Genomic DNA, 24,463 nt, shown 5'->3' with positions numbered 1-24,463 from the left:
CACTCTACTGTATGTCACCCAACTCCACACAATGCCACTTGATGGCACTCTACGCTCTACGGCACCCTATACCACTCTGCTCTATGCCACTCTACATAATTTTATGCCACTCCTCTACACTATGCCACTGACCCTATGCCACTCTATAGCACTCAACTTTACTGTACACCACTTCATGCCACTCTACTCTACACCACTCCACACCATTTTACCCTACTCACTCTACTCCATGGCACTTTACTTCACTCCACCCCCATCTGTCAGCCTACTCTACGCCACATTACTCTACACCACTTCACTCTGTCACCCTACTCTATGCCACTCTACTCTATGCCACGCTATTCTTTTACCTTACTCCTAACAATGCCACTATATGCCACTCCACTCTACTCTATGACACTGTACCCTATTCCACTCCACTCTATGCCACTCCACTCTACTCTACTTAATGTCACTCTATGTCACTCTACTCTAAGCCATTCTACTCTACGCCACTCTGCTCCATGCCATTTCACTCTGTGCCACTCTACATCACTCTATCCCAGGCCACTGTAATCCACTCCACCCCACTCTACTCTACTCCACCCCACCTTATGTCATTCTACTTTACACCACTTCACTGTATGTGACTTTACTCCTCTCTATATCAGTCTACTCCACTTTACACCTGTCAACTCTACTCTTCTTCATTATACATCACTCTACTATACGCCACTCTACTCCATGCCACTCTACTCTAAGCTGCTCTACTATATGCTACTCTATGCCACTCCACTCTAATCTATGCAACCCCATGCCACACAATGCCACTCAACAGCACTCTATGCCTCTCTAGGCCCCACTACCCATTCTATACTACTCCACTCTACTCTATGCCATTGTAACCTTCGGCACTCCACTCTATGCCACTCCATGCCACTCTACTCTGCCCCATTCCACTCTATGCCATTCTGCTCTATTGCCACTCTACTTCACACCACTCTACTCCACGCCACCTCACTATATGTCACTTCCCTCCATTGCACTCTACTCTATGCCACTCCACTGTATGCAACTCTACATCATTCTCCTCCACAGTACACCACTCTACTCCACTCTCTTCTACACCATTATGCTCTACACCACTCTACTCTACACCACTCCACTCTAGACCACTCGACTCCACTCCACCACATTCTATGCCATTCTACTCTACACCACTTCATTGTATGTGACAGGAACTGGAATGGCACCCTCTGGCAAGCTAGAGTCCACAGCATGTAGACTCAAAACTGGATGGTGAAGCCTTTACTGTCTCTGAGGCTTCAAAACAGGAGGCAAGCTGTACTCCAAGCCCTTGGAGATACTTCTCAAGCAGGAAGCCCAACAAAGCACAGTCAAAGGCAGGGGCAGGACTTCTCAGCTCTTCTCCTCAGCAGTGGCTCCTCTTGATTCCAGAAGTGATCTAAAAGTCTGGGGTTTGGGGTCCACTACTTATACCTCTTTCTGCCTTTGAAGTAGACAAACTTCAAAGGAAAGTCTCTGTTGTTCACAAGATCCTGCCTTGTCCAGGCCAGGCCCTAAAAACACACCAGGAGGCCGCATTGTGTGAGGGGAGGCACAGCCCATTCAGATGTAAGTGACCACTCCTCCCTCCACTCCAGTTCAGATGGCTCAACAGGATATGCAGGCTGCACCCCAGCTCCCTTTGTGTCACTGTCTAGAGGAGATTCACAAACAGCCCAACTATCAGTCTGACCCAGACAGGGAATCCACAAACAGGCAGAGTCACATAATGGTTTAAGCAAGAAAATGCCTACTTTTTAAAATTGGCATTTTCAAACTAGCAATCTAAAAACCAACTTCACTAACAGATGTATTTTTAAATTGTGGGTTCAGAGACCCCAAACTCCATATTTCTATCTTCTCTCAAAGGGACACTACACTTTAAGGATATTTAAAGGCAGCCCCCATGTTAATCCATGAGAGAGATTGGACTTACAACAGTGAAAACTGAATTTAGCAATATTTCACTGTTAGGACATGTAACACACATCAGTACATGTCCCACCTTTAACATGCACTGCACCCTGTCCACGGGGCTACCTAGGGCCTAACTTAGAGGTGCCTGACATGTATAAAAAGGGAATGTTTAGGTGTGGCAAGTGGGTACACTTGCCAAGTCGTATTAGCAGTTTAAAACTGCACACACAGACACTGCAGTGGCAGGTCTGAACCATGTTTACAGGGCTACTAATGTGGGTAGCACAATCAGTGCTGTAGGCCCACTAGTAGCATTTGATTTACAGGCACTGGGCACCTCAAGTGCACCTTACTAAGGACTTGCTAGTAAATCAAATATAACAAACATGGAAAAGCCATTTACAATCAATCAATCAATAAATTTGTTGAGCGTGCTACTCACCCGGTAGGGTCTCAAGGAGCTGGGGTGGGGGGATGCGGGTGCTACTGCTCAAAGAGCCAGGTCTTGAGGTGCTTCCTGAAGGTCAGGAGGTCCTGGGTCTTGCTTAGGTTGGTGGGGAGGGAGTTCCAGGTTTTGGCGGCGAGGTGGGAGAAGGACCTGCCGCCGGTTGTGGTACGGTGAATGCGAGGGACTGTTGCGAGGTCGGCGTAGCGGAGCTGGCGTGTCGGGATGTGGAAGTTAAGTCGATCGTTGAGGTAGTCCGGTCTGGTGTCGTGGAGGGCTTTGTGAGCGTGGATTAGGATTTTGAAGACGATCTACACATATATTTCGCACTGGAGCACTTGCACTTTAGCACTAGTCAGCAGTGGTAAAGTGCCCAGAGTACCAAAAACAGCAAAAACAGAGTCCAGCACACAGTCAAAACATGGGAAGCAGAGGCAAAAAGACACGGGAAACCACGCCAAGGATGTCATGTCTAACATCCCTAGGAAAGTGCACTATCTGTGCCCAGGGCATGTAAATTAAATGTTTCTAGTGGGCCTGCAGCACTGATTGTGCCACCCACTTAAGTAGTCCTCAAACTTGCACTATCTGTGCCCGTGCCCAGGGCATGTAAATAAATGTTCCAAGTGGGCCTGCAGCACTGATTGTGCCACCCACTTAAGTAGCCCTCAAACTATGTCTCAGGCCTGCCACTGCAGAGTCTCTGTGTGCAGTTATGCTGCCATGCGGACCTGGCAAATTAAACCTTTTGCCAGGCCTAAACCTTCTCTTTACATACATATAAGTCACCCCTAAGGTAGGCCCTGGAAAGTCCATAGGACAGGGTGCAATATATGTAAAAGGTAGGAGACGTACTTTCAAGTTTTACATGCCCTGGTAGTGAAAAATTCCCAAATCGATTTTCAATACTGCAAGACCTATCTCTACCATATGCTAACAGTGGAATTATCTTATTACATTTTATAAGTGTCATTCACAATTTAGAAGAGTTAGACTTTTTTGAGTTTGGTGTCTCTGGAATCACAATTTAAAACCACAACTTATGGTGAAGTTGAATTTCAAATTGGAATTCTGAAAATACCACTTTTAGAAAGTTAGCATTTCTTACTTTAGACATTTGGGCCCGTATTTATACTTTTTTAGCGCCGCGTTTGTGCTGCTTTTTGACGCAAAAGCGGCGCAAACTAACAAAATACAATTGGATTTTGTAAGTTTGCGTTGCTTTTGCGTCAAAAAGCGGCGCAAATGCGGCGCTAAAAAAGTATAAATACGGGCCTTGGTGCCTACTGCCTGTCTCTGATCACGACTGGGGTGGGTGACAGCTGGACGTGGTGTATTCCTCCTAGACAGACACACACAATGGGAGCTTAGGTGTGACTTGATGGGCCATCCTTGAAGGATGGGAGGGAGGAGCTGGGCACAGCCTCACTTACGAGCTACTGGGCTGCATAAACCCCTGTAGTGAGCCTAGAGCCAGGGCAGTGAGGGCAGGACATTTCTTGGAAGTCTCCTCCACTTCAAAGGCCCAACTGGGTACTAAGTACTGGACCTCTGATACCACCAACTCAGTACACTGCAGGACCTGTGGATACTCTGCCAGGAAGAAGAACTGCTGTGCAGGTATAGGGACTGCCACTCTGGTGGACTGCTACTCTGATGGACTCCTACTTTGCTGTGCTCACCTTGCTGCCCTTTTGCCTGGAAGTGAGAAGGACTGGACCTACATGTCTTCAATTAAGAACCCAGAGTGAGTTCAAGGGCTAGCTGGCTGGCCTCCTGATCTGAAGTCTCGGGGACATAAAAGACTTCCAACCGACCTGTTCAGAAATGCCACTCAAAGCCTTTCCTGTCACAAGGTCCTCACATCCCCATCAACGGCAGCCTCAATGTCGACACCGACTCTCCGCATTTCAGCCTCTGAACCCTTCAGAACCGACTCTTCGCCTTGTCTGCCCAGTGAATCCTTAACACTGATCTCTGCATCAAAATACTGGTGCCTGGATCCTCAATGTCGATGCATTAGGAACTTGCACCCTAACCCCGCTGCATCTCGGAACCATTGCATCATCACTGTTGTATGGAGAAAATCAACACTTCACCTCTATGGCGTGGCAGTGGTGTAACAAAACTGGAGGGCCTTCCCCTGAAAAGAACATGGAGGGTCCCCCTCCTGGGCTCACTCAGGCCAGGTGCTGTGCTGAGGGCCCCCTCCCCCTTCCAGGGCAAGGGCTGCGGGGGCCTTTGTTACACCACTGCTGCTTAGTTCAGAATCGATACAATGCTACACAACCCAAATTAAGGTACTTTTGTTCAGTGGGCCTAACTGGGTCTCTTTAGCCAGCCTGTGCTCCATCGTGATAGGCCTGAACTTTAGCCTTTGTCCCAGTCCGGCGCCACAAGATAATTTGTTTTAGTGCTTCTCGCTGCTATATGCTATTTTACAGTTTAGCCTTCAAAAATTCATAACTCAGGTTCAACCCATTGGATGTTTGTGATTTTGGTCTTATTTGATTTGTTAAACTCAGAGTTATTTTTCTAACCTGGTGTGGAATCTCTGTGTGTTGTGTTTTCACTGTTTTACGTTTAAAGTGTTGCACAAATACTTTACTCACTGCCTCTAAGTTAAGCCTGACTGCTCTGTGCCAAGCCTCCAGAGAGTGAGCCAAGGTCAATTTACAGGTTTGTCTAACACTTACCCAGACTAGGACTGTGGTTGCTGTTTGACTAAGGTTCACACTCCAGTCAACCAACAACCCAATTTCTAGCACACCATATGCCACTCTACTCCATGCCAGTCTAATCTATGTTTCTCTGGTCTATGTCACTCTATGCCACTCAACACCACTCTACATCACTCTAGTCAATGCCACTCGAATCTACTCAACACCACTGAATTCTATGATACTTTATGCTACTGTACTCTACACCACTCCATTCCACTTTCAGCCATTCTGTGCTACTCCACTTCACTCTATATCACTTTACTCCATGCACTATTCTCCATGCCACTCTACTCCACACCACTCCACTCTACACCACTCCACTCTATGCCACTGCACTCCAGTATATGCCACTCCACTCTTCACCACTCCATGCCACTCTACACCACTCTACTCCAAACCACTCTACTCAATACCATTCTACTGTACTCGTCCCGCTCTGTGCCACCATACTCATGACACTCTACTAAACCACTGTACTTAACCACTGTACAACCACTTCATGCCACTCTACACCACTGCACTCTACTTAATGCTCCATACTCTGTGATGCTCCACTTCCACTCTACTCTATGCTAATCCACTCTACTCTATACCACTTCACACAATGCCACTCAATGCCACGCTATGCCACTATACTCTATGCAACTGTACACCTCTCTACTCTACACCACTCTACTCTACACCACTCCATGCCACTCTACTCTACACCACTCCACTGTACTATATACTACTCCATACCACTCTCGTCTATGCCACTCCACACCACTTCATTCGAAGCCACTCTATGCTACTCTACTCTATGCCAAGCTAATCTATGCCACTTCTCTCTACTCCACTCCACTATACTTTCACCAATACACTCTATGCCACACTACTCTATGCCACTCTTTTCCACTCTATGCCATTCTACTGCATTCTATACCAGTTTACTCCACTTTACTCTGCCACACTCTTCTATGCTGCTCTACTCTCTGCCACTCTACTCTGTCACTCTATGCCAGTCCATGCCACTCCTCTCTACTCTTTGCCCCTCCACACCACTCTGCTCTACACCACTCTACAAGAGTCTACTCCACACCACTCTACTACATGCCAATCTACTCTACTCTATGCCACTCTACTCTACAACACTCCATTCTACGCCACTCCACTCCACTCTACATCACTATACTCCATGCCACTCTATTCCATGTCACTCTCCTCCAGTCCACCCCCACTCTAGGCCACTCTATTTAAGCCTCTCTATGCAACTCTACTCTATAAAACCCTATAACACTCCACTCTACACAAGTCTAATCTACACCACTCTACTCTTCACCACTCCATGTTACTCCAGTTCAGCCTATGCAGCTTCACTCTATGCTACTCCACACAGTGACACTCTTCACCACTCAGCTCTAGATCATTCTATTCTGTGGTATTGTAGTCTATGCAACTCTACTCTATGCCACTCGATTCAATGCAACTCTATGCCACTCTACTCTACCCTACTCCATTCCACTCTATGTCACTCTACACCACTCCAAGCTACTCTGCTCTTTGTTACTCTGTGCCACTCTACTCTACACCACTCTATTTCATGTCAGTCTACTCCACTCTACTCTACACTTTGGCACACAATCTATGCTACCCCAATCTATTCCACTCTACTTTATGCCACTCTACAGTACTCTATGCAACTCTACTCTATGCCATGCTTCTCCATGCCACTCTACTGTATGCCACTCACTGTATGCCATTCTATGTCACACTACTCTGCTCCACTCACATCTCCTCTGTGCCACTCTCCTCTATGCCATGCCACTAACGTTTAGACATGCTGAACAGCCACCTTCAATACCCCTACCCGATGGTTTGCCAATACAATAGGAATTAAAGTTTGCCCTCTTATTTGCTTAGACTTTCATGCTGAACAGCCACCCCCACTGTTGTACAACATGGAAAAAATATACCAAAGTCATTAGCTCTCACACAGGAGGATTTAAAACAAAGATAAATATAGATGTTTAAAAAGATACATAGAAAGGACTGAAAAGATAATGAAAAAGTTAGGGTTGATAGATGGTTGCATAGAGATGGCTCCATAGATAGACAGCTAAATAGAGAGGTGTGCATACATATAGAAGGGATACATAGATAGATAGATAGATAGATAGATAGATAGATAGATAGATAGATAGATAGATAGATAGATAGATAGATAGATAGATAGATAGATAGATAGATAGATAGATAGATAGATAGATAGATAGATATGTTGGTAATTAGACCAGACAAGGTAAATAGACAGACAGATTGATAGATAGACAGACAGGTTGATAGGTAGATAGACAGCATACAGATAGATAGTGTTGTAAAGATAGATAGACAGATTGATAGATAGATAGATAGATAGATAGATAGATAGATAGATAGATAGATAGATAGATAGATAGATAGATAGATAGATAGATAGATAGATAGATAGATAGATAACGAAATTGGAATAAACATTAATGCTTCAATAAGTAATAGACTAGTTTAATGTCTAAATAAGCATGATCTACAGGAGTACTGAAAGCAAACTAGAAAGCCAAACAAGTAAGACATACAAACTAAATTGTTTTTCAATGATAACTGTAGTCCTCAATTAAAATGCATAACATTCTGACATACAGGGGTGCAGTTATAAATGCACTTCACTGTGTGCATATTAAAAAGAGGATAACTTTATAAAGAAGTGTTTTGAATGGACACAATCTGATATGCTGTAACATACTATTAGTCAGCTAGACAAAGGCCAACATGAAGTAATTTACAACAGCATTAGCAGAAGACAAGAACTGTGCCCTGTGCATGCATCTGCTTGAAAGCATCCTGCTGTCATATCAGCTTCTACACACAGGGAACACTAACGTAATAGTAATAAAGTAAAACAAAAACACTGGCACTGATGGGAACCACCTTGCGTGCGGAAGTACTCCATATGAAACAGCAAAGTGCAGTCACTCAAAGTCAAGTTAACCAGTGGATGATGTAGTCTGACCCACATGCTGTAGTGGACAGAAGCTAAATGCGAATAACCCTTCAGTAGCTCAGTGGATGAAGAGAGCTGGTTGAAAGCCACTTTAACTATACTATATATATAATTTTAATAAGTTCAAAATGTCTTGGTAATGCCAGATCCAAAAAAGCAGGACACTCCTCACAGCAGAGCTTGGTGGGCAGAACCTCTTTCTCTTTTGAATGGCTTTTCACAGGGGCGGGAGCACAGTAGTCTGCCTACAATGAGACTGCAGCTCAGGTTCTGTGCTAGCAGCAGAACTGTTCCCTGCAGGGTTTCTGATCAGGCCTGGGTGGAGCCCACAGAGTTTCACTCCTCAGAATTCAGCGGAGTTACCGGAAAACTCAGCCAAATTCTGCAGAGTTCCACGAACAGGCGGAGTATTACTTGGCCACCCTTCTATTTAGATATGCATTTTGTTGCTTACACAAGCTACTCCCACATGCTAATATGTGACTGTATGCATAAGAAATATAACATCACCTAAACAAACAGACATTTATACATCAACATTTTAAAGAACATGCGCGCATGTCTGCCCTTAGCAGCGCTGACGGTAAATGCGCTGATTCCAGTTAAGGCGAACACTTACATGTGCCTCTATATGGAGTCCATGGCCAGCCACCAGTACGATCTCCCATCTTTCTCTCAGTCCCACCACTCACCCTGCTTCTGCCCCTCACTCACGGGGCTCAGGAACCCCCAGTGAGGCCAAGGGCTGCATATGAATGACCTGGCCCCATAGTCTGAGCCGCTGCTGGAAAGGAAGAGGCCTTTTGCATAGCAATTGCATTCCTTGTGGCAACTTAGGGCCATATGTACGAACACATTTTCCCATAGACACAGAATGGGCAAAACTGCTTGCTACATCTGGCCCTTAGTGCCTGATTTAGAACTTGGTGGAGAGGAATACTCTTTCACAAATGTGACTGACGTCCCGTCTGCTGTATTACGATCTTATTATGTCCAGTGGGATTGTAATGCGCCAGATGGGATATTTGTCACGTTTGTGATGAAGTGTTCCATCCCCCAAGTTCTAATTCAGGCCCTTAGTCTGAGAACTGACACAGTACATTCTGATTTCTATGTCTACAAATTAATTTTGGCTCTTTTCTGAAAACTGCACCACCTCAGAATGGTGTTTGTCTGCTTTCAATGAGCCGCAGCAGAGCCTTGACCCGATCCCATTTTGCTCCACTTTACATAAAGCATATAGGTTTGATGCATTTGAAATGGAAATATTAGTTGAAGTTATACTATTTAATTTTTCAACATATAAAGTTGTTGGATTTGGGCATTCAAATCAAAATTTTAACGGCATAACAAAGAAACTTTTAAGGATTTAAGAAACTAAAACTGTAGGTTCAAAAATGCAACATTTTCAGCTCTAAAACATCTGTTGATTTTAGGCTGAAGCTGCCCAGCCCATTTTTGCCTCATTGCCATGTGGACACGTAAACATCTTCAACGTCAAACATAGGCTGTTTGCAATCATGATATCCAGCCCCTGAGATGGAAGTTCCTGTCAGCAGATTGCCCATGAGGCTGCCTAGCATTGCTGCTTTTGTTTCCTTCCCAGTGATCTTCCTCACTGTCACCCACAACTGAGCAACAACTACTAACTCAACGGACATCATTATGACAGAGAAAACTCCAGGAAATATTCTGATAGTCGACGAGTCACAGCCCCTTAAGGAGTAAGGACACGTTATTTTTTTGCAGCAACAATTGGCGTTTCTCACCTTAACAGCAGTCATAGCTCGCAGCGCGCTTGAAGGGCGGGCGGTGCGCAGGGAGGAGGATAAAAAGTAAATTTGTAAAAAAAAAAACACTTACCTCTCCATCCACTCCTCTGCTGGCTGCAGGCACATGCTCCTAGCCTGCCCTGCAGCCAATCCTAACGCTGCCCAGCCAGGGCACTCCCAGGCAACTGGGAGCCTGTGCATGCTCTCTCCAGCCTTGCAACTGTGCTGCTGGGCTGGACAGAGCCTACTGCGCATGTGTGTTTGGCCGGTCAGAGAGAGCATACACGTGCACTGAGGGGGAATGCGGTGCACTCCCCCTCAGGGTCGTCACAGCCTGTGGCCCCGCCCCTTTTGCCAAAAAACAATGACAAACATGGTTTATTATCATTTTTTGGTGAAAGGTTTGCGGTGCTGGCAGGGGCGGCAACGCTCCTCTGCCCTAATGGAGGAGAAGCTCCTGCTTAACAGCGTGCTTTTCAACAACTTCACACAACAGTAAGCCGTCGGTTTCTCATTGCAGGCATTTTTTTATATTGCTTATTTTATATTGCTAATTAATGCAGACATTAAGCTTTTAAACAATCCGAAATGCATGAAAATCAATGACTACTCTTTTTCTACACAGCTGTTCATCCCGCTCGTCTTCTATAGGGGTGAGCACGCTAGTAAACTGATCCACCAGTGGTTGGCGGAGTATTTGCCAAACACCGTGTTCCAAGCATAGTGCACGGTGGCAAATTCTGCGAACTCCGCTGAAGGAGCAGAGTTAACCGCATGCACCTACATTTGATTCCACACCTAAAGAGGTGTAGGCAGCTCAAGAGAAGACTCCATTTCAGATTTACTAAGGTTTTGCATCTTGGTTGCGTACTTTCTGGCACAGCCGATGCAAAAACATAATTTGGTATTTAAAAAGCGAAACAAAGTCCAATGTGCATGGATTTGTGTAAAAAAAAAAAAAAAAGGAAATAACACAACACAGTGCATATCACTTCCTTGTGTACCTCATGTCAGGTAGGCATTACATTGGAGGAGCCTAAGTGTTTCAATGTATCCATTCATGTATTTTGACGCAAACCTGTATTAAAAAAAGGTTTGTAAACATGCATTGCACCACCCAAGACTAGTGTAACGAGGAGAAATATCTTTATTTCTTCTCATTACTTCCTCTTTGCATGTGTACCGTGGTCTGCAGTGCTACACGTATTTTGTAAAGGTCCTGCAGTTGCTGCTTCTTGTTTTTATGTTTTGCCAATCTCACAACTGTCATGTGAGGGAATGTTACACTGGACCTTAGAGCTGTGTGATGGAGGCTTCCACAGTTGCTTACTGTGCTACTCCTTCTCAAACCCACCTCATACCTACTGTACATATTGTGTGAAGTTGATTTTCATAGCTGCTGCCCATACTGTAACTTTTTTGTATGTGAGGAAAGCTTTACTCAACTGCCAATGAAGGGTGGGCAGGTTGTTGTGTGTGTGTGTGTGGGGGGGGGGGGGTGTATGTGTGTGTCTCTTTCCCACAGGTAACTGCAATGCTCTGCTCTACTGCTTGTGTGAGGAACGTTTGCATTGCAACTTCTTGTGGTGCAACTGTTCTTGGTGTGAGAATATCTTGCTTGCCCTCCTGCTTGTGCTCTGCTTTTTTCTGTGTGTATTAAGATTGCAATGCTGCTGCCTATGCAGTACTGTTAGGCCTGGTATCCTTAGGGTAGTCTTACCCCAGACCTTTGCCTTTAAACTCCTTGTTTTAGCTGTATTGTTTTGATGGTCTTAGGACTCTGAGCACTCTACAACTGCTAACCAGTGCTAAAGTGCATGTGCTTCCCCCATAAAACATGGTTAGATTGGTGTATCTACAATTGGCATATTTCATTTACTTGTGCGTCACTTGTAAAGTGGTATACCATATACCCAGGGCCTGTAAATTAAATGCTACTGGTGGGCCCACAGCAATGAATGTACCACCCACTTAAGTAGCCCTGGAAATATGTATCAGGCCTGCCATTGCAGAGCATGTATGTGCAGTTTCAATCCCACTTCGAGTTGGTTTTTAAAACCTCTTGCCAAGCCTTTAACTCCCATTTTCTTACACATGTCACTCCTAAGGTAGTCCCTAGGCAGCCCATAGGGCAGGGTGCCATGTAAGCCATGTAAGTAAAAGGTAGGATATGTAATTGTAAGTTTTGCATGTCCTAGTGATGAAAAATTCCCAAAGTCGTTTCTCATTACTGTGAGCCCTGCTCCACTCAGAGGCCAGCACTGGGGATTTAAGCTGTAATTCCTGATTGGACATGAGCAGCTGTGTCATGTTTAATATCATTGGAATGGTGATAATAAATCCCCTTTACTGGTAAAGTCGGATTTATTATTGCTACTATTATTGCTACGTTAGAAATGCCACCATTGGAACGTGGGTCTGAAATTTGATTACTACTGGACTTGACAAGAATTCTGCTGGAGTAAAGACTGTTGAGCTGTAAGGACTGCAATTCTGCTGGAACTGAACTGTTCCAAGGAACTGCTTCTCTGCATTGCTGAGCTGCCCTGCTGCCTGCTGATCTCTGCCCTGCCGAGGGCAAGGACTGGACACATCTTGCTGGCCACAGTGCCTTCAAGGGCTTGTGGGCTTCCCCACTGTTTTCCTACAGTCTCAGGGACATCAATAAGTGCTTGAATCTCTCCTGCTGCTGCTGGACTGTGCCATTTGTGAGTCCTACCCTTGCCAGAGGTGCCCCCCTCTCCAGTCCTGGGCCTCACAGGTGGGTTTCACAGCTAAAATCTTCAAACAGTGACACATCACTGAGTGCGGCAGAAAAATCAACACATCCCATCTTCGCCAGTGACACAGCAGGTGTCCGATGACAGCAGATCCATAGACTGTGTGGTCTAATGGTGACATAATGCAAGGCCTACCAATGACGCATCACTCTGAGTATGGCAAAGAAATCAACGCACCTCATCCACTTTCCTGGAGCCTTCCAGTGGCACATCTCCCAGAGAGCGGCTAGAAAACCAACATATTGTGCCTTTGCCAATGATGCTGTGCTCCTCCAAAGGTACTGTTTAGGTGGACACTCCATGGGTTCTGTAGCCGGCCTACTCTCCATCGTGACTGCCTGGATTTTGACTTTGCATCAGTCCCTCGTGACCTAAAGTAAACTTTTGACTGCTAGTGACTTTTAAGCACTGTGTTCACACTTAGGGCCTGATTACAACCTTGGTGGATAGGGTACTCCGTCACAAATGATAGAGCACCACCTGTTACAGGAGGTGAGGTGTCCAACCTTCCACCCTTGTAGGTCAATGGATGGGATGGACCTCTCAAGATATGGTGGGAAGAAAATAATTTTGTTTTACAATTATTGTAATGGGTGGCAGAAAATATCTACTCTCATCTGATTAGAACTCATTAACAAATACTTTAACCCACAAACATTGGCAACGACAAGAGGTGTGGCCTTGGCTTTGCAAATACATGTGTCGCCAGCGCTGGTGACCATAAGTGAACAATAAAGAATACAAACCATTCATCAATAGCTGCCCATGAATACACAGACAGCCATCCGTGAATGTATTCAAAAGCTTTTAGCACTGTGTATTATTCCAAGGTGGATGACGCATATAAAGTACACGGCCCATCTTGGAACGCTAAAGAAATATAAAGCAATGAAACAACTTTCCAAGATGGTCCTCTTGATTGGATAGGTATGGGTGGACATTTTGGAATTATTATAGTTTTAATTTTATAGAAACATTCCAAGATGGCTGCTTGTTGGTGCACAAACAACCATAAACACCATCGACCATATTGGAATTGTATTTGTCATGCTTTATTATTTGATCACTCCAGGGTGTTTTGGAATGGTAAAATATTAAGGGATACACAGAGCTGGTGACTGACTGAGGTGAGTGCTGGTAGCAGCATTCATGGAACTAGTGAGCCCTTTCAAAACAACAAAAAAAAGCCATTCGCAAGCAGTAAGTCTGGGCCATATAAGATGAGTGTGTTTGTTGTTGCATTGACTGTATTTTGTACTATATTTGTGGATGCACAAGAAGACAGCACACATATGTGGCCAACAGACAAAACGCACAGAAGTGCATACACAACACACATAGGAGCACATATTCAGACACAGGTGCAGCTCAGATTTTACAGTTTGACACCATAGACTGTTGATTGTCTCCAAGACAAGCAGACTAACCAGCATTGACTGCAAACAACAGAACTGTCTCTACTTGGACCATTAAACTTTTTTACAGGCTGTTCTCACACAGAAAAGCTTATATGAGGTTATGTAAATGTGGCTGCTGTGGAGTTCATCCTCCAACCATTTGCATCCCCTCACACAGCCCACACTATTCACCCCACCTAATTTCTTTTAATCAAATCTACCATAAATTTAGGGAATAGTCACAAAGCTAATCCCAATAACCAACAATAAGCAATAAATAGCAGATTAATTCACTACCCTTGGGTTCATTAATAATGTGGTACTCGTCCTAAAACATTTTACAACCTTGTCGGGAGTAGTAAGAGCTGCATAAATTCAGTTGTAATACAACACACACCACAATGCATTGATAGACTAATAAAGCTTGTGTGGAATTTACACATACAACATTTCTAGACAGACAGACAGTGCATGCAGTTTGCAGGAGGAACAACAAGGAACATAAAGGAACAGACATGAAATTAAGTTACAAATCAAGTTAACAAAAAATATTGCAATGACTCATTATAAAACAACCATTAAAACAACATTAATCATGCCCAATATCCTGGGAAGGCTGTGAGATATATATTTCACAGCATGCATGTGTACTATGTTTCACTTGGTTTTAGGGTTGAGCGGCAAGCGCTCTAACCTGTTGTAATCTCTTTTAACCGTGCCCACTCATGCTATTCATTCATTGTTGTGCTTGTCTTAAATGCTTTATTTTTATTGCAGCATTTTGTGAAATGTCCCTCCTTTGTGTGCTGAGTTCCTTCCCCAGGCGCTTTCACTAAGTCAACATTTCTGTTGACCATCACACTACGTCACACTTCCTCCTGTTACAGTGTGTGATGGCCCCTCCTCCGGTTTGCCTTTCATCCCAGCCACAATCCTTTCTAGACATTCACGCAGGGAGCCAATAACTCTCATGCGGTATTGGCGCTTTGAATCGGCTTGGTTTTTTTTTATGCCGAAAGATGTCCTTAGGCCAATGAGTCTTTTTATCATGTTAGTTTCCAACTAACTTCCCTCTGGAGCATTCGTGCAAGTCTCTGTTCGTGTGATTCTCTCAACACTGTGCGGGTACCTTTCACAAATGCTGGGACGACTGAGGACTCTTTGTTGTCTCTCTCTATCACTCACTGTCTCTCTCATACACTCACTCGAGTACATAATTATTTGTCTTTGAAGGTCACCGGGTCAGCAGAGGTATGGCACATACATTTGTACGGTGTCTCTACCATTTGCGCGATAACTTTCAATACGTGCGCTTTTCGCGGTCTGGGAATCCCTCCATTCAAAGCGTTTTGTCATTCTGTTTGCAGGTGAAATCTTACTCTTTGGCTCAGCTGAGAGCAAAGATCTTGGGCGGAGACAGTCTGGTGTCCTTTGAGCATGCAAGCGCTCTGGCCCCTGAGGTAATCTCTCTGTGGGCTTTTAACCACCCCCATGTCACAACCATCAGTTTGGTTGGTTCGTGGGCTTGCCTTTTAAAACTTGCTTCATTTCATTAGTGAAAGGCATACATCCGTCATGCCTTTTCCGGTGTTTAGTCCTCCTCGAGAATGCTGGTAAACTACTGAAAACATGCGACGCTCCGTGTTTTATGCATGGCTTCTAGACTACTTTTTATTTTTTATGCAGCACGATCTCGCTGGGCAGTAGACAAGCACTTTGCATGACATGAATAATTGCACATTTGCTGATACGTTTCACTGCGAGCGAACATCTGTTTTCTTTTGTGTCTCTCCTTCGAGCTCATGGCAGCCATCAGCTCGCTTATGTGAAACCGTTTTACCTTTCATTTTCAGTTTATGTGGCTAGAAAAGTCCGGTTAGGAGTTTACAACGCTAATAGCTTTAACTCGAGCAAATGCGAGACCCGTTGCACTGCAAATGCCTCTTTTTCATATTTGTGTGTTACAAACACCAACTTTAACACTTTGGTGGTTAGGCATTCGATGGCTAGCGGCCACCAGGGAGGTGGCTTCTCTTCCACTGCCCTTTTGCTCTGTCAGTGTGTTTAGGTCATGTGGATTCGGCAGGTAATCCATCATTATAAATAATTAGAACAAAAGCAGCGCCGGCTGGTTTGTGACTGATAAACTGCGCCATATTCTGTGTGCACAACCCCCTGTGCACAGTACAGTTAAACTGCTGGTCTCTGGGTGAAGTAGTAAGCCAAACACAGAACGCTGCAGATGGTCGCCTCTAATGTGAATGGCACCTTTATTGGAGGCCCGCAGAATACAAGGCAGTGCCAGAAAGGGTGGGGGTGCCAGTCAGCGAGCATGGGACGACAGATGCGTGATGGGGCATGAAAGCTTGGTCAATAATGCTCTGTTCCGTCATCCATGTGAGGACCAGTCAGCTTGGGGGAGGAACGCCTCAGGTCCATGCCAGTCCACTCATCTGATCTGCCTGCTTGTATCAGACTGCTTAGTACTAGGTTGTGCCTGGAATTGTTTATGGGTTCTTAACCATCATGAATTAGGTGGTGTTTTCCAGGGGTTGCTATTCCATTTGGGCGGAGGAAGGTCTCCTCCACCTCCCTCCTCCGCCAGCAGCTGCAGCTGCAAACCTTTAAAGGGAAACGATAAAAAAAGTGTTTATAATCGTTTCCTTATAAAGGGGTGGGGTCACGGGGGGGGGGGTGAAGAGGAACCCTCCCCCTCACAACATGTGTGTTTGGCCGACTGTCTAGGGCGGTCAAATACCCATGCGCACAGGGCTCTCTCCAGAGCCTGCACAGGCCTGGGAGCGCTCCCAGCCAATCCTGACGCTGCGCTGGGAGCATGTGCCTGCCCGGAGTGACTTGTGCCCCTGCCCGCCCCCCCGCACCGCGCTGCCCAGCCCCTTCCATGCAGCGTGAGCCGCGACTTGTGTTTTCATGAAGCAGTGGCCCAAGCTCGCATCTTTCACCTTGCTGGACGGTTGCCAGTCGCCATCCGCTGCTTCAGGTGATCCATATTCACGTTTTTAACACGGAAAAAACTTGGCTAATGACTCAATCTAGAAATCGGCTCTCAAAGTGAAGTCTCTGCTTTGCAATGCAGCTTTACCCCTGTTAACATCGTCAGTAAACACACGTCTTTCCATGCAAAGTCGTTATGTTGCCATATTTCACACGGTTTTCAGAGGTTTTTTTGTGAGCTTTAATACTTCAGAATACAATTTGGTGTTTAATTTCCTGTTGGCGTTGTTAAAAACATTTCCCCTTTCTTCATATTTTACACCCACAAACCAATTTGCGAAATCCCACCACCAGTGAGAAAAATGTAAACAATGGAATTAATTGCCGATATCCGATTTAAGGACTGGCCTCGGCACGGCGTTGCTTAGTTCCCAAGCAAACGAGATGGACGTTATTGTAGCATACTAGTGGGCCTCGAACAGTCTCTTATGTTCATAAACCTCTTGTTTGCCTGCATTTCTCTACATATTGGACTCCTGTGTACCTCCTGGCGGAGATCGGTCCTTTACACTAACAGATCAGTCAAACATCTGAATACATCCAGTGTGTCTTGTTAGGTTTATGATTATCATATAGATTCTTGGATGGTTCCCTGAAAATCTGCACAGCCGATTGAAAGTGTGTTGCAACAATACTATCCATTCGCGGAGAAGAGGGTAACTTGTCTCGAATGCCTTGAAAACCAAAAGTTGTCCAAAACTGAACGTTACATCTGTGTATTTAAACAAGTATAGGTACGTAAGTACCTAGGGATGCCATAATTTCAAGATGCAGGTTATCCGGTTAAGGACCTCCTTCTGCTTGTAGACTAAGGCTGCCTGCATTGCTTGTTGCCATGGAGAACTCCTAATTTCTCAGGCAAGCGAGGTTTGAGACCTGAATCTAAGATAAAGGGTCATCCGTTTGGACGGTGCCTATCACTTAAGTTATAAAGAAGACTGTAATATTGAGAACGAAGGCAGTGAGATCTCTGTACTCTTCAACTTGGGTTTCTAAAGATAAAGGTTGAAAAATCAATGGCAAGTTTTAGAAATCTATCTGAGAAATTAGGATTCTGGTAGGACTCTCATTGAATCAGTTTTAGATTATTTCGAACAAGTTAATTGTCATGTTTTGACAACAGCGCCCACGAGCAAAAACAAAAATAAAACATGAGTGAAAACTGAGAAAAGACGACTTAGCTAAATAAAATACAGTTAGCTTTAAAAAATAAAACTTTGCAATTGTGCGCCTGGTAGGCACTTTTTTGCCAGTCACAAGCCTTCTGTTTGCGGGGCACTCAAAATTAGAACAAAATAGTAACGCAATGACTTCGAGAGCAGAGGATGGGCACTACTTACGTTGAAATCGATTAGTGCTTGATCCCTGCTCCACACTGAGGAATGGAAATTATGCCAGACATGCCTTGACGAATTACGAGGCTGTAAAGAAGAGAGCCACACAAACCAACAAATGGTGAGCGACAGACGGGCTCCAAGCACTTTACTGATCACAACAACTTCTTGCGTACATGGCATATGCGCTAGCACTCGTGGGCAGTGCAACAGATACCCCAAGGTAACTATAACTCACAATCATGCAGAGTGTTGTCAACCAGTGATGTTAGTTGAAATGTTGCCATGTAGATATCATAGAATATGTAATGAGTGATGCAATAGTTGAGATATTTAGCTGTGCAAGGCAAGTGTACAAGGTAGAGTTACCTTAGGGAACAAGTTATAGTTACTAGGGATAACAAGAGATAACATTATTTTAATAAGGTTTTAACTAAGTAAAAATGTCTGTGGCTCTTTCTTTTAACATAGTTTCTACTATAGCATTTTGTGGAATGAAAAATGTTAAAAGAGAGACTCAGGCACCTATATTTATTAAATAAAACCTACGTGTATTTTAGTCTTTCTAATGTTGCACTCCAGCTGAAGAGAGTAGAGCTCCAACTAGGAATGCTTTTATAAAGTATTGTGAGTTTTCCTGGAGTCATAGTTTTAATGACCCAGCAGACTTACTATTTTTGCTGTTGTTGTTGCAATGTTGCTGGTGGCCTGTGTCACTTCCTGCAGCCCCCTCAAGATTAGAAAACTGCTGGAAAACCGCTTCTAGGGGCTACCACAAGCATAAACATATTGTTGTAATGCCCTAGGACATTATGGGATGTTCCTTCCTAGGATCAGTGAATAATAAATGGGCTGCTTCTGCCGCTCATCTATTCACTTTTTTAAATACAAATTGTATTGGTGGTCCTGGTGCCCACCCGGGACACTCAAAACATATTTTTTTAATTAAAGGGGAAGTGGCATGCAGACCCACTTCCTGAGCCCGTGCAGGCCCCAAGGCCCCCATCCCCAGTGGCTGTATTTTTTTTAAAAGGGTGAGAGTGCCTGCCTCCCCTGCCACTAGGGCCCCCTGGGATCCCATCTGTAGTGGCATTTTTAACTAAATTAAGAGGAAGGAGCATGCAGACCCTGTATAAGCTTTTATGGCCCTGGATACCCCATCTGCTAGCGTCTCTGGTGGGTACCTTGGTGCCCAGCTGGGCACCCACAGCACACTATGTTGGAGGCTGCAGGTGGAGCCAGTGGACCCACAGAGCCACAGCATGCTCCCCTGCCAGCTCCATACTGGGTGCTGGCGAGAGCCAGCTTCATTCCTTGGCAGCCTCCTGGACAGGAATAACATTATTTTACTCTTCCCACAGTGCAGATGCAAAGTAATGTTCCCTGCCTGGGACAGCATGGGTAATGTATGCTTGCAGTCTCCTACACAGGGAACCAGAGTGTCCTTGAGTGGAGCTCCCTAAGACACTGTGCTGTATGATGCCCCAGAGTTTGGGGTCCCGGAAGGTGATACCACCATGGGGAGGTGGGCCTTGTGGCTCCCTCCTTTTCTGTAGTTTTTTGGTCTGAGGAGGGCTCAACAGAGGCTCAAGGAAGGAGGACCATTTGCCCCCCTCTGATTCAAAGTGCGCTTGGCCCTAGAGATGTGGGCTCTGAGTGGCTCAAGGAGAGGAATCACATGCCCCTTTTGTGTTTTTTTTTATTTAACATTTCAGGACAGGGGACCAAGTCCTATAGTCCTGCGCCCCCGCCATGAACAGTTTTTTCATCAAACATTTGCATATATTACAGTGATATTATCAATGATGTTATCAAGATGTCATGAGTGCCGTAATTTGTGGGGTAATTAGAAGTGCATTGCAATGGCGCAAGTTATAGTTACCTTAGGGCACGAGTTATAGTTACCTGAGGTAATTATAACTATAACTGGTGAATTTCTATGGTTTGGTACATTTAAAATGTAATGTCCCTGTAACCTTTGTTTTTTTAGTGAATTTCTATGTTTTTTAAATGCTATTTCCTAACTATAATGTCCCTGCAACCTTTGTTTTTTTCAGTGAATTTCTGTATTTTTAAAATATGGTAATTTTCATTTCTATACGCTAATCCAACCGCTGCCTCGCAAGGTCTTTAGCCAGGCCCTGAGGCCAACCCCCATAAGCACCCAACCTCGCACCATGCACGTCCTTCACCTTTGCACAGGGGAGGTTGCCTGCAAGACCTGGCCTGCAGCCAGACCTGCAGCCAACACCCCCTAACCACCCACAACCACACTGTGCACAGTCCTTTGGCTGTGTGCAGTGGGAGTTGGCCGCAGCTTCTCTGGGTGTGATGACAGGTGTGAGAGGGCGTATCTGGGGGTGAGAGTGGCTGTCAGATTGTCTGTGGATAAGAGTTCGTACATCAGTGTTTTAGTGGGTCAGTGTGTACGCAGGTCTGTGAGTCGGTTCATGAGGGTGTCAGTGGGTCTGTGATTGGGTGCGTGAGTGGCTCTGTGAGTGGGTGCGTGAGTGTCTGAGTGGGTCTGTGAGTGGGAGGAATTGATTGAAAGAGAGATAGAATGAGAGAAAGAAAGTGAGAGAGAAAGAGATGCCATTGCTTTAGCAGCTCCATGCTTTCTAAAGCATTTCATCTCTTTCCCCTAAATGCATGCAGGGGACAGAGATTAAAGTTTTGGTTTTTTTTTTTCGACAGGACCTGCTTTACAGTTTTACAACCCTAAGTGTTTAATGTGGCTTGGCTGCAGCTGCAGAGCTGCAGCCAAGCCACAGCAAACAGCTATGTCCAGGGAGTTGTTAGCCCGAGACATAGCATGAGTCGGCCCCTGGGGGGTGGCGGTCCTCAGGGCCATCTGCGGCTCCAAGAGTGTGTTGTGCACCCCCCCTCCAACTTGAGCATAGCCCCAGTGGGTGGTGGTCCCCAGGGTTTGGAGGCGCGCAGCCCCTGCAAATAAATTGCATTTTGACCCGTGGTGGTGGTCCCCTGGGCATGGGGGGCCACAGGCGTTCCCGCTTACTATTACCTAAATGCCCAAGGGAGATGGTGGTCCCCAGGGTAGCGGGAGGGGGCTGGGCACCCCCCGCATATTAACACAGCCCTGGGGCAATGGCAGTTCCCAGGGCAGTGGAGGGGCACATGGTCCCCTGCATACAAATAATAATAAGTCCCAGAGAGGTGGTGGTCCCCGGGGCACCGGGAGGGTCCAGGAGGCCCCCCTCTGCTTTTTTTACATTTGGCCCATAGGAGACCGTGTTTCATTTTATTTTACGGTGGATCCACAGATCCATTGCAACTCAGAGGATATATTTTTTTCAAAAATGCTCCCTTTGGGACCCCACCACCAGAGCTAAGGGGTCAGAGTTTCCGGTACCTTGGCCCCTTTTCTTTGTTTTTTACATTATTTTTAGGACTCGGCTTCAACCGAGTCCCATGATGGCTGACAACACTTCTGCAGCTTTTGTTGTTGAAGTGTCAATCAGATCTCTGCACGAGTTTGGGAGGGGTCACGAATCCTTTGGGTCCCTAGATATACAATTCTTTTTCCCCTTAATTTCTCAAAAACTACTGAACAGAATTACACCAAAATAAAAAAAGATTTGCTTCATGGACCAGGACCTAACTTCCTGCCAAATGTGGTATAATTCTGTCCAGTAGTTTTTGCACTATTGCTGTTCAAAAACCCTATGTAAAAACGAATGGGGAAAATGTGTTTTGGGACCCCCCTTTTTCTCAGCCCCCTCTAGACATATCACCCTGAAACGTCCCAGGCATTGGCTGATGGGACTGGCACATTTTTTTGGAAAGTTTTGTGAAGATTCGTCAAGCGACGCCAAAGATATAGGCAAGTAAATGACCGCTTTTTATATAGAAAGGTGATCCTGGGTAAAAAATAAAAATACAAATATATATATATATATATATATATATATATATATATATATATATATATACATACATATACATATATATTTATACACACTCAACCACACACAGAGCTAAGACATTCAGAACAATTTTACAGGGTGAATTGCAATGTCTACACCTTCAAGCAGGCAAAACTATATCTGATTTTAAGCAGCAGGGCCCTGCTAGCCATGTTCAAAGAACTCTCCATCAGTTTTGGATAATTACAAGCATCTATTAATTGTCTCAATGACCTTTGGCCTGTTTAGATTATGGGTGTCAAACTTCTGTTTATCATTGCTAGAGCATAAATCTGTTTTTTTTATTTCTAGTAAAGGTTGCTTTTTGTACAGCATAATTTATTACTACCCAAAGAAATTGTGCCTTTGTCAGTAACTTATGTTAGTTTGATTTATTAACCCCTTACTTAAATGAGTTGATTGATTTTAGATGACTCATAACCATCCTTTGTTTTTTGCCTCAGATGAAAAGATAGACTCGAATGGTACACCTCCGACTCTCTGGGAGATGCATGTGGATACTCCTCCCATGTTTGAGGCAGGACAAAAGAGGTTCATAGTGCCTTACACCTCATCAGTAAAAGTAAGTAATCACTCAATAGTGGTAGAAGTCTGTTGGTCCTTATGTGCCTCGTGTGATGTCTCTCTGGGTTAGATGTTTCCCTTTGTGAAGGGCAGACGGAAACTAGTTAGTGTGAGTAAAGACAGTACTATATCCAGTCTCCATATCTGGACAGCCTTGGAGTGGGGACAATTAATTTAGTGGGTGGGAGGACTCTGCTGGCACATTAGAACCACTCCTCCTAGCGCATTATGGAATATGCAGTTCATAAAATTATTTGTACTCAGAGTTCTTAAGTTTTCACCTTAAAGAATATCCACTTCTTGTTTAGAACATTCTTAACACAGGGCTGGAGCTTAATTTGAGCTAGTGGTTTACAGTGCTTGGCACCGGCACTTAACTGTTAACACTGGCACTTATGACCGTGTGGCACATGATGGTGCAGTTTAGCTAGTTAAGAGATGAGCTCAACCAAGTTATTTATTTAATCAATACACATTAATACCTGTTGCCCAAGGCATTCCTATATCTTTGGGGGTTTGGTGGTTTGTGGGTTTGGGGGTCTGGAATAGTCTGAATTGTCACACTGTAGGAGTGTGATCACTAGTAGTTATGTGGGTACTGTGATTGGGAGTGCTGGCAGGGTCAATGGGTGGTGAAAGTTGTAGTGACCTCCTGACAAGGGTCCTGGCACTGAATATTTTACAAATTGATCACTGCACAGGGCATTCATTAAAGGAGAGAAGCCTGTCTCCTGGGATGCACCTGGTAATTCAATTGTCATTTGCTTATAAGTATAATAATACTTGTTTATGAATTTGCATTGAATGTGAAAGGTAGTTAGAAAGTTACACCCACTGTAGGCATATCAGATTTTGTACAGATTTCATGGGAGCCAAACGAAGATCAAGTCAAGTCTTTTTTTTAATGAATAATAACTTTAGCACCTTCCGGATGATATGTGTTACATTTGGCTGAGACTTAGAGTGTCATGCTCTTGATTTTCTCAGTTTCATGCTGGTCTGTAAATGGGCATGGTCAGTGTTGTTAGCGATGTTATCAATATATTTCAATTTGAGAACTCATCAGGGATCTCATCAATGATCTCATTTAACTTGTTGCAAGTGATGTCATATTTAAAGTCCTAAGGAATGGATGATGGGAAACAAGTTAAGGTTAATTTACCTAACCATAAATGGTGATTGTTCAGTGAATTTGACATTTGGGTCTGGTTTAGCTGTTGGTGGACAGGGTTTTACTCCGTCAGGGTGACAGAGTAAAGTACTCCATAGACCTGAAATGTCTGCTCGCCCTGCCGACATCTCTAGCATTGGCAGGAACCATTGTCACAGTGGTTGCTGTCAGTACATTGTAAGTTTAACGGACAGCTCTGTCATCATGACGGAGCCATAAGGCAAACTTACAATGTTTTTCATTTTTTCCCAAAGTGAAAAGGTAAAGCACTATTTTGTTTTAGACCCCCCTGGGGACACTTAGATTGCTCTGTTCTTTCTAATTGTGTTTGAGGAACTCT

General features: G+C 44.6%; 1 protein-coding gene across 4 annotated transcripts in view; it reads left to right on the top strand.

The window, feature by feature from the left end:
• Positions 1–24,463, top strand: part of LOC138258583 (protein SSUH2 homolog) — a 164,375-nt gene that overhangs the window by 82,650 nt on the left and 57,262 nt on the right. For all 4 annotated transcript variants that reach the window (XM_069205948.1, XM_069205946.1, XM_069205944.1 and 1 more), the window contains one exon: positions 22,832–22,950. In XM_069205948.1, coding sequence (XP_069062049.1) covers positions 22,832–22,950 — 119 coding nt within the window. The remainder of the gene's footprint in view (positions 1–22,831; positions 22,951–24,463) is intronic.

This window comes from Pleurodeles waltl, chromosome 9, assembly GCF_031143425.1.
Source record: "Pleurodeles waltl isolate 20211129_DDA chromosome 9, aPleWal1.hap1.20221129, whole genome shotgun sequence".
NCBI classification, from domain to species: Eukaryota; Metazoa; Chordata; class Amphibia; order Caudata; family Salamandridae; genus Pleurodeles; species Pleurodeles waltl.
Note: the sequence above shows the minus strand (reverse complement) of the source record. Positions and strands in the feature narration are given on the sequence as shown.